General features: G+C 47.5%; 1 protein-coding gene across 1 annotated transcript; it reads left to right on the plus strand.

Moving 5' to 3' along the window:
• Positions 1 to 6,033: 6,033 nt before the first annotated feature.
• On the plus strand, positions 6,034 to 6,537 carry LOC107112707 (immunoglobulin iota chain-like). Its single transcript, XM_015413892.1, has 2 exons — positions 6,034 to 6,105; positions 6,203 to 6,537. Exons 1-2 carry the CDS (start codon positions 6,060 to 6,062, stop codon positions 6,535 to 6,537), a joined length of 381 nt encoding a protein of 126 aa, XP_015269378.1. The 5' UTR covers positions 6,034 to 6,059.
• The last annotated feature ends 6,724 nt before the right edge of the window (positions 6,538 to 13,261 follow it).

Raw genomic sequence — 13,261 nt, forward strand, 5'->3', positions numbered from 1 at the left:
ACACAGTGATACAATCATATGGGGAAATGAGACAAAATCTTCTTCCTGTGCTTGGCTTTGAACAGTCGAGTTTTGCAAGATACAGTTTTGTGCTTAAGAGGCTAAGTTGAGACCTGGCAGGTTGAAGATTCAACATGATCTCTGCTGCATCCTCATGGAGTGATCTTGGGCAAGACACTATTTCTCATCCTCAGTTCCCATCTGCAAGTTGGGACAACAATATTGGCTTACTTTATGCGGCATTTTGAATACATTTTAACCATTTGCTTAAAAAGACATGAAGTACATAAAATTAAATATATAATTCACTGAATATATCATTCTTGTGATGTTGAATGGATTGATTCATGCATTTCATGTAGTTTTTTAAATTTTATTTTCATCCTTTATAGTCCACCATTCTCACTGAGACTTAAGGCAGATAAGACAACGTAACTCACTGGGGCCTGCTGAGTTGGAATACTGTCCTACAGATGAAATGATTGCAGATGTACTCACCAAGCCACTTTCACGAGAAATGTTTGAAAGTCTACATAAGAAGACAACTGTCTTCTTGATTGTTTGAAACACACATTTCATCTGAACATAATGATGAATGCCTTTGAGAGGTATGGTTTTCTCAATTCCCTTTCCCCAGGGGTCGTTTCATAGAAAAAGAGCTAGGGGAACTCATTAGCATAACTCATTAGCATATGCCACACCCCCTGACATCACCGGAAGTGTGTCATAAGGCCACACCCCCTGACATCACCGGAAGTGTGTCATAAGGCCACACACCCCGCCCCCAACAGTCCCGGCCGCCACCGGCGGCCTTGCAGCTCCACTGCCGAGTCCCATGAGGGGCCCGGCGGTGTACCTGCAAGGCCAGCGGGAGTGCAAGGAAGCCCCGCGAAGGCCCTCCTTGGCCCCAGGCAGGCAGGGGTGGGGAGAGGCAGGGAGGAAGCAACTTACCCTCCCTCTTCTCCTGCCTCCTCCTGGCTGAATGAGGGCTGGAAGCGGGGCGGCCGGAAGCGGGGGGCAGGGCTTCGTCATGTGCCCCGCCCCCCAGTACCTCACCCGGGGGAACTGCGATCCCCCATGATCCCCCCAAAATGACCTCTGCCTTTCCCACTCTATTATATGCAAATCTATACAAAGTAACCCACTTTTCTCCTGAGATTAATTTGAGAATTGCAACTTGGTTCCGCCTTCTTGTTCTTGAGTGGGGATCAGCATTCTGTGCTTCACTCCTGAGAATTCAGAGAAAGAAGATGATAATCTTGTTTCTGACCACTCTTGATTTTACGTGAGAGTTCAAAAGGGCATGAAAGAATAACGGATCTGCTAGAATCTCTACTCATGACAACTGAAATACTTGCTAATGCAGGACTGAGAGCCACCAGGCAGCTACCAATTATGATCAAGTCACTATTTAGGGTTGCGAACTCTGAGCTGGGAAATTCCTGGAGATTTAGGGGTGGAGAGTGGGAAAGGCAGAGTTTGGGGAGGGAGCTCAGTGGGATATAATAGCATAGACTCCATCCTCCAAAGCAGCTGTTCTTTTCAGAGGAATTGATCCGTGTAGTCTGGAGATCAGTTGCAATTCCAGGAGATCTCCAGGGGGCCCCAGTGTGACTCCCGCCCTCAATAGAATGGCCTGCCTGATGAGGCAAGAAAGGCTCCCAACCTTCTATTATTTTGCAGAATGTGAAAAAAGGAACAGTCAGGAAGGAATTTGCACAGAGGAAATAGGGATGTAGTAAAATGGAATTCTTTCACTATATAGGCAGGGTGGACTGGGAGGCCAAAAGGGCCCTGGAAAAGGGCAATGCCTCCTGCTCCACCCTCATCACCACCTTCCAAAGAGGGGGCAAGGAGGGAGGAAGAGGGCCAGCCCCTGCTTCCAAAGCTCAGGGGAAGAAAGAAGCAGGCTCACTGCAGCTTGCCCCAACTACCTTGTGTCACATTTGTGGCCACACTTTGCCTTCCTTGCACTGGGTGGAGGTTGGTGGCTTGCAACAGCTGCCACCCATATTATGTAGGGCCATTAGCCCACTGGGAAGGGTCTTTTTGTGAGCTGGCCTGGGGTGGATTGAATTGAATTCCCCAGAAGCGGGGGAACCCCTGCCCAGACCTGGGGGCTGGCAACCCTGCCACGCCATAATATGGAAGGTCACAATTATGCAGAATAATTTAATGCAGCTCTTCTGCCCATTAACTCCTTACCCTACCCCTACTCAAATTGGCACAAATGTGAATATTTCATTCCTTTCTGAAAAAGAGATTCCTTCACATCCAGAATTATCTGTACACGATTCTGTTAATCCATATCACTTGACACTGATTTATAAGATGTCATATATGTTGGGGTCCCACATGTCCTTTCCCCCCAATTAAGAGTGATTTTAATAAAACCAAGAACACAACCCCAGCTTGTAGCATATCTAAGACAGAGCTCTTCTGAGGCCAGGGGGACATTTTACTCACTCAAGAATGGAACATTTTGCCTTTAAATACACCCATCATCCTTAGAGCCAATCAGATTACACACATGATTAACAAGAAGGCGGAGCACAACTGCAAAGAGGGAAGATATAAAGGTTCGTTGTTATAAAGACTTCCAATGTAATCTGTTTTGTTTTTTTTCCTCATTGAATCTCCTGATCAGTTCATCATGTTCTGGCCTCCCATTCTCAGCCTTCTAGTGTTGTGGTGCTCAGGTGAGAGCAGGTCAGATACACACAGAAATTCCTGCTAAGGTGAGGACAGGTGATGCAGAGTCAGTGCAACTATTTCTACCATTTTCTTTTTTGCAGGTTCCAACTCTCAGCCTGTTCTGACTCAGCCACCATCAGTGGCAGTGGCACCAGGGAACACAGCAACACTCTCCTGTGTTCTGAGCAGAGCGTTCAGCATCAGTGGCCAGTACATATATTGGTACCAGCAGACGCCTGAGAACCCCCCACGATTCCTTGTACGATATTATTCAGACTCCAATGTGCTTCAGGGCTCCAGAGTCCCCTCTCGTTTCTCTGGGTCCAAAGACGCGTCTGCAAACACAGCCTATTTAACCATCACGGGATCCCTGGCAGAAGATGAGGCTGATTATTACTGTCTTACAGCTTATGGCACTGGTGGTGGCTGGAGGTAAACACGGTGATACAGTCAAATGGGGAACTGAGACAAAACCTCCCCCCTGAGTTGGATCTGAACAGCCGAATTTTGAAAGGTACACCTTGGCTTAAGAGAGTAAGCTGAGGTCTCGCAGGTTGGAGGTCCAGTCTCATCCTTGCTGCATAGTTGTGGAGCCGCTCTTTCTCAAAATTATTTTTTCCCATCTGCAATATGGGACTAATAATAATATTGGGCAACCATGTGTGCTGAGGCATTTTAAATACATACATACATACATTAATCAATTTAAAAACATTGTTCATTGAATATATCATAGTTGTAATGTTGATTCATGCCTTTCTTGTAATTTTTATTTTATTTTAATGATTTATAGTCCACCTTTCTCACTGAGACTCAAGGCAGATTAGACAATGCACATCATTGCAATCAAGAGGATGAGGCATTCAACAAGCCACTTAGTAGGACTGGGATTGCAGAAATACGAAACAAAGCAGAAATCTGAACAAAGCGTAAGTATTAAGAATGACATGCTCAGCAGAAGAAGAGAAGAAGAGATTGGATTTATACCCCACCTCTCACTACCCAAAGGAGTCTCAGAGCGGCTTACAAACTCCTTTCCCTTCCCCTCCCCACAACAGACACCCTATGAGGTGGGTGGGGCTGAGAGAGCTTTGACAGAAACTGCTCTTTTTTCAAGCACAGCTCTGACAGAACTATGGCTTGCCCAAGGTCACCCAGCCAGGTGCAAGTGGAGGAGTGGGGCATCAAACCCGGTTCTCCCAGGTTAGAGTCCGTGCACTTAACCACTACACCAAACTGGCTCTCAAGTTACTTAATTTGCTATAATGCTGCTTAAAACAGCAGCAAATGATATTGCTTAAGTAGAAACACAATGCACTGAGAACAGGGGAATGCATACAGCAACAGATAATACTTACCATAAACAGTAAAGGGCAGATGGGCAGGGCCTTTTGCAGGTGCCACCCTGCAAATGGGCAAGATTAACACCTACCCCTGTGCATAAATTCTTCTGTTTGGGTCCATTACTTTGTGGAATGGCCTGTCTGAAGGGGTCAGGATGGAAGGCCGCCACACTTCTGTCATTCCACTATATAAAGCAGAACTGTTCAGGAGATAATTTTTATAAAGGCAATAGGGTCATACTATAACAAAATGGTTCAGGGAGGCATTTTTGTAAAAGGAATGGGACTGCAAACTAAGCCACAGTGCATATTATCTGTTTGCTGTATGCATATTTTACTCTCGTTACTTTCTTTTTATACTTACGCAGTACTCGACCTCACTGGGGGACACGTATCTGACCTGGTTTCACCACAATGAGGGACCTGTGGCCAGCCCAGCCTTGCCTCAGCAAGGGATTTCTGTCTGGCTTGGCCTTGCTGTGGTGAGGGATCCAAACTGGGCAAATCCTACTCATTGCTGGCTGGCTATGTTCTCTTTCCCTCCCTTTGGGAGAGGGGAGGCAAGCTAGGGGTATGTGGGGCATGCTGGGGCGATGTGACCATTTTTCAGGGCCATACCCCCCTCCCCAATGCGCCCTTGAAGAGAACTCATATGAGGGTCTCTGGTTGAGAGCAGTTTCTTTGCTCAGATTTATGCCAATAATTCTATTGGAGAATATGCCCTGAAGGGAATCCTCACTACTAAATATCTCTAAAAACTGTCTAGAGTAGAGAAACTGTGTACAAGCTCTCTAAAATAAATTAATTAAATATTTTTTAAAAAATGTGGTTAGCCTTTTGGAAAACATTTGCTATGAAGTTGAAATCATGGTATTATCATGGCACTGGCAGTTACGACCACTAGAGGATGTCCTTGATGTATCATGCTGAATACCATCAAATTTGCTTTCTCTAGTCAAGCAAGGAAATGAAGTAGCGCAGATGATACATGATGTTCCAGCTCAATGCTTCTCTCTCTCTCTCTGTCTCTCTTGGCAGAGGTGCATAAACTGACACGGACTCTCAGGCCACAAATTGTTTCAGCATTGGAGAAGGGGAGTACACAGACTTCAGCAATTTACTGTACAATCTTAGAACACTTTCATGGGGTCAAGCCCTGTCAAATAGACCTGACTAGGGTTCTGAGTAGACTTGCTTCAGATTGCTCTCTTTAAAAAGGAAAGTGATGTACCTGGCATGTTGTTGCAAGGATAGGCAGATAGGTGCATCTAGAGCAGGGGTCTTCATCTCCAGACATCTGTCATTTACACCAGTCTCACAGTAACTGTGTCCTTTTTTTCCTAACAAAGCAGTACAAACCCATGAGGGATTTTAATCAATGGTACTGGTTGATGGTGCCCCATAAGGGGCCAGAGACCTTCCTGAAACACCCACCTTCTAGAAAGCATGGAAAAAGGTATAAAAAGGGACTCCCCATCTTGCAGTTGATTTGATTATTTCCAGCCATCAAATACAGTATTACGAGTGAAAAAGGGATTTCAAGATGTACTCATTATTTTGCTCACAATATTTAATTCATGTACATTAATAGAAGCCAACTACAAAGGCCTTTAGTATGTGTGGTACATAGCAGGTTGGATACTCTGTATCCATTTCATTATCAGATGGGATTTCCTTCAGCAGAAGGAGCTGTCCCCTGAAATACGGTGCTCATCATACATTTGGTGCATGTTATATCCCTCCCCAGGAAAGAAGGATTGAAACAAAACAACCCAACCCCAACCTACCATCATTCAAAGACACAACCCTTTTGTGGTGAGGGCGAAGCATCACTCACTCAAGAATGGCCCAACTGGCCTTTAAGTGTCCCCTTTCATCACTAGGGCCAATCAAATTACCCATGACTAACAGGAAGGCGGAGCACAGATGCAAAGAGGAGAGATATAAGGGGGCATTATTGTTAAGACTTCCTATATCATCTCTTTTGTTTCCTCTCCTCATTGCATCAACAAGCCCATCATCATGTTCTGGCCTCCCGTCCTCAGCCTTCTAGTGCTGTGGTGCACAGGTAAGAGAAGATCAAATGCACACTCAAATTCCTGTTGAGATGAATGCAGCTGATAAGCAAGTGGGCCTGACAATTTCTGCAATATTCTTTTTTCCAGGTTCAGATTCTCAGCCTGTGTTGACTCAACCTCCATCAACATCAGTGTCACCAGGGAGCACAGTGATGCTCTCCTGTGCCATGGGCAGTGGGTTCAGCATCAGTGGCTACTATGTGTACTGGTATCAGCAGAAGCCTGGGAATCCCCCAAGATACCTCTTGTATTATAAGTCAGATTCCAGCAAGGGCCAGGGCTCTGGGGTCCCCTCTCGTTTCTCTGGGTCCAAAGACACGTCTGCAAACACTGGCTATTTAACCATCACAGGAATCCAGGCAGAAGATGAGGCTGATTATTATTGTGGTACAGAGCATGGCAGTGGTAGCAGCTGGAGGTAAACACAATGATACAGTCAAATAGGGAACTGAAACAAAATCTTCTGCCTGTCTTTTATTCTGAAGAGCAGAGAGCTTTGCAAGAGGTAGCTTAAGAGGCTGACCTGAGGTCTGGCAGGTTGGGTGTTCAGTCTCATCGTTGCCACATCCTCATGGAGTGATCTTAGGCAAGCTGCTCTTTCTCATCCTCATCTTTCCATCTGCAATTTGGGACCACCTTACACAGCTGAAGCATTCTAAATACATGTTACCCATTTGCTTAAAAAGACATAAAGTACATAAAATTAAACATATCATTCACTGAATATATCGATCTTGTACATAAGAACATAAGAGACGCCAGTGTTGGATCAGGCCAAAGGCCCATCCAGCAACACTCTGTGTCACACAGTGGCCAGAAATCCCAGTGCCATCAGGAGGTCCACCAGTGGGGCCAGGATATTAGAAGCCCTCCCACTGTTGACCCCCCCCCCCCAAGCACCAAGAAGACAGAGGATCACTTGCCCCAGAGCCCCTATCTGTACCTTGTGGCTAATAGCCACTGATGGACCTCTGCTCCATATGCTTATCTAATTCCCTTTTGAAGCCGTCCATGCTTGTAGCCACCACCACTTTCTGTGGCAGTGAATTCCATGTGTTAATCACTCTTTGGGTGAAGAAGTACTTCCTTTTATCCGTTCTAACCCAACCGCTTAGCAATTTCATGGAGTGCCCACGAGTTCTTGTATTGTGAGAAAGGGAGAAAAGTACCTCGTTCTCTACCTGCTCTATCCCATGCATAATCTTATAAACCTCAATCATGTCACCCCCCAGTCATCGTTTCTCCAAGCTAAAGAGCCCTAAGCACTTTAACCTTTCCTCATAGGGAAAGTGTTCCCTATGAGTGTTGTTGGAAAGTGTTGTGATGTTAAATGGATTAATTAATGCTGTTTGTGTAGTTTTATTTTATTTACATTATTTATAGTCCACTGTTCTCACTGAGACTCAAGGCAGATCACACAATGTAATTCAATGCAATGAATAGGATAAGGTCGCTATTAAGTAATGTAATAGGGCTGGGATTGCAAAAATCTGAAGCAGAGCTCTTGTCCGAACCAGGCATAAGTATAAAGCATTTTTAAGGACTGAGATTGATATTTGCTTTATGGATTTATGTTTGCTGCTACACACACACAAATAGACTGTGCTCACACACACACTAGACTCAGAAAGATGTACAAATCACCTGTTGTGATACTACACATAGAAGGTGCCGGCATATGCCTTACATGTTTATAAGGTTTCAGATACACAGCATCAGCCTGGTGAGAAAGCACACATCTCCATTGTTGTCAGCAAAACAGCAACTCAAAGAAGAAGCAGCCCCCATTGCTAAACTGCCTGCAGTCACGTATTCTGCATCTCTGCTTTATTTTACATTGGCATTCCCTACTAGATGGACCTTTTTTCACCAGAGAATGGCCAGCTTCATCTGCACTTAAAGGAGGTTCCTTGACGCCAAGTTTCACACTTGCCCAGATGCCATCCTTTGAGTTAGATCTTAAGTCACAATATTGCCCAACCCTCTAGGTTGCCACCCCTCACTACATGCAACCAATAGGATTAGTTTTGGGACCGACTAACAGGTAGGTGGGTCCACAGGTTGGCACAGTTGCCACCCACCCAAAGATCCACTTATAAAAGGTAAGGACCAGTCGCCTGGCCCTTGCTAGCCACAATCCCCCCCAATCCCCCCTGTCTGCTTTAACTTCCCTTTTGTCAAGCTTGCTATACCCCAAACCCTTGCCTCTACTTGATCTCTTGGTCTGCAGCCAGGAGACCCACACAAGCTGGCTGGTTCTAGCTGTGTGTTAAACTTCCCTAGAATTCTATTTTCTGCCCCTCCATTCTTCATTGGAATGAACAAGCTTCAGGACAGATAAGTATCACCCTTCATCATCATACCTGCTAATGCAAAACTGACTATTCTTAATACTGTATTTCTAAGAAACTTGCTTGAATGTGTGCGTGTATCAGTATTGTTTGTATGTGATTTATATTTTCTTAAGTAAAAGACAGTTATATTAAGAACACCAGCCTCGACTCCTTTCACTGGTAATCCTTTGGTGGGAACAGGACCTTGGTATAGTTGGCAAGCACCCAGATTAAATTCTGCCAATTGCTGTAGATAAAGCAATTCGACTAACAGCATGTCATGTGAAACCAGTAGTAAATAGGATTACATATGCAGAAATAAAATGCACTGAGAATTTGATCATGCATACAGCAACAGATAACATATACCAGAAATAGTAGTGAAGTCCAGATGAACTTCCCTCATCTGAGCAGAGCCTTAAAAAGGTAGAAACATGGAGCTGGAAGGGACCACAAGAGTCACTTAGTCCAACCCCCTGCACAGTGCAGGAAATCCAAAGCTACCTTTCTCTCCACTCCCCCAGTGACCCCTTTTCTATGCCCAGAGGAAAGCAGAAAACTTCCAGGAACTATGGGCCAGTCTGGCCTGGAGAAAAAAAATTTATCCTGACACCAAAGGATGATCAGCATTACCCTAGACATATAAGAAAGGTCTATGAGAGTTAAACAGTGACTCATCCCTTCCCACCCTCACAATCTGCCTAAATTCATAGTGCTTAATAGAATCAGCATTTCTGTCAGATGATCATCTAGCCTCACCTTAAAAATGCCCAAAGAAGGTTAAAAACATAAGAATAGCCCTGCTGGATCAGACCAGTAGTCCATCTAGTCCAGCATCCTATCTCACACAGTGGCCAACCAGTAACTCTGGAGGGCCAACAACAGGGCATAGAGGCTGAGGCCTTCCCCTGATGTTTGCCTCCTGGCGCTGGGATTCAGAGGTTTAGTGACTCTGAATGTGGAGGTTCCCCTCAGGCACCATGGCTAGTAGCCACTGATAAGACTTATCCTCCATGAATCTATCTAAGCCCCTTTTGAACCTGTTTATTCCTGTGGCCATCACTACATAACAGGAAATTCCACAGTTTAATCACTCTCTGTGTAAAGTAGTATTTCCTTTTGTCCATCATAAGACTACTGCCCACCAGCATCATTGGATGCCCTTGAGTTTTAGTAATTTGGGAGAGGGAGAGAAATATCTCTTTGTCAACTTTCTCCACCCCTTGCATAGTTTTATAAACCTCTGTCAAGTACCTCCTTAGTCATCTCTTTTCTAAATTGAAAAGCCTCAGACTCTTCAGCCTTTCCTCAGAGGGGAGATGCTCCAAACCCCCTAATCATCTTGGTTGCCCTCCTCTGTGCTTTCCCCCCAGCTCTGCAATCTCCTTTTGGAGATACAGTGACCAGAACTATACACAGTATTCCAAATGAGGCCACACCATCGATCTCTAACGAGTCGTTAAAATATAAGCCATTTTATTCGCAGTCCCTTTCCTAATAATCCCTAACATAGAGTTTGCCTTTTAAATTGCTGCCGCATGCTGGGCTGACACTTTCATTGAGCTATCCACTACAACCCCAAGATCTTTTCCCCTCTCAGTCTCAGCAGGTTCAAACCCCACTAGCCTATACTTGAAGTTGGGATTTTTTTTTGGTCCCAATGTGCATCACCTTACACTTACCAACACTGAACTTCATTTGCCACATTGTTGTCCACTGACCCAGTTTGTGAAGGTCCTCTTGGAGCTCTTCACAGTCAGCCTTGGTTTTCACCATCCTGAATAATTTGGTGTCAGCTGTAAACTTGGCCACTACACTACTCAGCCCTAGTTCCAGACCACTCATGAATAAACTAAATAGTATCGGCCCCAGTACTGATCCTCATAGATAGGTTTTTCAGATCCAGGCTGGGACACTCCTGGAGATTTGTGGTTGGAGGACAGAGACCTCTGTAGGGTACAGTGCCATAGCATCCACCTTCCCAAGCATCCATTATCTCCAGGGAAACTGATCTCTGTAGTCTGGAGTTGAATGTTAATTCCAGGGGATCCCAAGGTCCCACCTGGGGGCTGGCATCCCTACCCATGGAAAAGAACTTAGAAGATGGATTTGGGGCTTGAGCAGTTTCTTCACTCAGAATTGTGCAAAGATTTCTGTTGGAGTTTTTCAGGGAATCTTCAGCACTAAACATCTCTAAAAGCTGCCTAGAGTGGGGAACCAGTATATACATATTTTAATGACCTAAATGGAATGTGAGCGGCCAGGCCCGAAATCACAAGTGATGGAGTTGAGCTGTCATCGCTCTTAAATCATCCTGTCATCTGCAATTAGGACCACTAGGTGGTGCCTTTGATCTATAAATACTGAAGATGATCAAAAAGCTTTCTGAGGTCCCTGTCACACTGGCCAGAGAACACGCGGGGGGGGGGTGGAGGCATGGCTTTTCACTCCACCGCACTTGTGACCCAGCCGAACGCGATCAGACGCGACGGCAGGGAATCGGGGGTAGCATTTTGTCTGTGCACAATTCCGGTGCGCTTCATGCGGCGCTGGAGTGATCAGACAGAGGACGACCATCTGTGGCCCATCGCAAGCGGATAATACTGGTGTTTCTGCAGTAGCTTTGAACTACGAATCTTCGGTGGGATGCGATGGCTTGCCAACAGGTGTGCGACACTTGCCAGATGTGCTGGTGTGATCACACCCGTTAAATCAACTCGGCATCCATGAGCAGGCCTGTAGCTACAGTGAGGCATTTTGGGGCCTGGCCCCCTGACTTTCTGCCAAGGCCCCCTGACTTCCATCCAGCACCCAGGCCCCCTGACTCTCTGGGCCCCCCGGAGGACTCCCCACCCCCGCCCCTTCCTCAAGCGTGGCTTGCTTCCCCATGTAGGCAAGCAGAGTGCAAACAATGCAAAAGTTAGTTTTAAAATTTTTATTTTGGGACGTTAGTGCCCCCTGACTTATTTAAAAGCCCCCTGAATGACAAAATCCTGGCTACGGGCCTGTCCATGAGTATCCCGCGGCAACTTCTGTGTATGATCAGAGCTTGAGTTAAGTGAAGGCAGGACAGAGCATGTGCTCAAGTGTAATAGTTGTTTCCCCAAGAAGATCTTACCAGCCACCTGATCCAATTTCAGCTCTGCATATGCATCTTGGCACTGAGTGGCCCCTCCTGACGGCTGCCCCCACCCTCTTTTTTCCTGTAAGTAACCGTTGAGGAGATTTTATTCCAATTTGTCTGAAGAAGTGTGCTTTGCACATGAAAGCTGACACTTTGAAGAAGACTTTGTTGGTCTTAAAGGTGCCAACTGGTCTCCAACTCTGTTCTCTAGCACAAATTGTTGCAACATTAGAGAGGGAGGGGGAGCACACAAACTTCAACCATCTTGAAAAGGAAAAGGAAAGCACAGTGAAATACTTGGGGCGTTGCGACAGACAGAGACGGATTTCTCTAAGTCCTAAGTGGAACACGATAGGCTGCAAACATGGTCATGTGACAGGAAGAGGGGGAACCAGAGTTGTGACAGGACAGTGGGCAGCTGACTATGAAAGCTGAGGAGGATGGGTGATACAAGCAGTGCATAGGGAGGTGTACTATAGTAAGGAAGAAGCTGAGGATTAAAGGCAGGAAGGCATTCACTCTGCCCCTCAGCAACTTTGCCTCAGTATCCTGGTGATTTTCTGAGTATGCTTGCAATGAGAATCAGGAGGCATGGCACCCTTTGTCTCCACATAGCTATCAGAAATAAACCCAGCAAATCCAAGTATCCCACCGGCGTAATCTGCGGGGGGGCTGAGGGGCTTGCGCCCCCCCCCCGAAATTTCCCCAGAAGCCCCGCCCACCCACTGCGAAGCAAGCTGCCCGGCCCCAGCCCCGCCGAGAGCGGCCCTGCGGCCGCCATGGGAACAAGTGTGTGTCGCGGGACGCGGCGGAGGGGCACCTGCTGGGCTGCGCCAGGGCACACCGAGCCAGCGCGGGTCACCGCGGACGGGGACTTGTGTGACTCGGCGCGGCGGCGGCCGCTCCAGGCCCGTGCACGACCCTTGGCTTGGGTGCGTGCGCACCTTCTGGGGCCCAGAGAGCCTCCGGCGCGACCTGGCTGCCTTGGCCGCGCAGCGGGACTCCTGCTGGGGAGCGCGGAGTGGCTGGGGGCAGTCCGGGCCCGCGCAGGCGACGCCGCTCCGCCTCCAGGGGTGTGGACGTCCAGCGGCGACTCCGACGGGCTGCGGTCATGCACACTTGCTTCTCGTCTATCTGCTGCTCGGGCGGCTCTCAGGGGTTTCCTCACCTGGCAACAGCCGGGTCAGCGCCCAGGCCTTTTTCTCATTGGCTGCCTCTGCGCCGCTCTCCTCCCTCACCCACCGCGGCCAGGACCGAGCTCAGTCGTGCGCCTCTGCCAGCCCCGTCGGTGTCCCCATTGCTGCCTGGCCCTCCCTCCCCATTGGACGCGTCCCGCCTTGGAGATGGCAACAGGAATGGGGGGCCTGGCCGGGAACCTGTGGCTGCTGTTGCCCTTCCTGGGGGGCCGCCTAGTGACAGATAAGTGCCTCCCCCCCCCCGCCCAGGTGCCTGAGGGCGATGGTGCAGCCTGGCGGGAGGGGGGAGTTGGAAGGAGGAACGACTCGGCAGGAAGAGAGGCTGGAAGGAATGGGTTTATTTGGGGGCGGGGAGGGCAGGGCTCATAAGAACATCAGAGAAGCCGGTGTTGGATCAGGCCAACGGCCCATCCAGTCCAACACTCTGTGCCACACAGTGGCCAGAAATACCAGGGGCCATCAGGAGGTCCAGCAGTGGGGCCAGGACACTAGA

This window comes from Gekko japonicus, unplaced genomic scaffold (assembly GCF_001447785.1).
Source record: "Gekko japonicus isolate JY-2015 unplaced genomic scaffold, Gekko_japonicus_V1.1 scaffold1414, whole genome shotgun sequence".
NCBI classification, from domain to species: Eukaryota; Metazoa; Chordata; class Lepidosauria; order Squamata; family Gekkonidae; genus Gekko; species Gekko japonicus.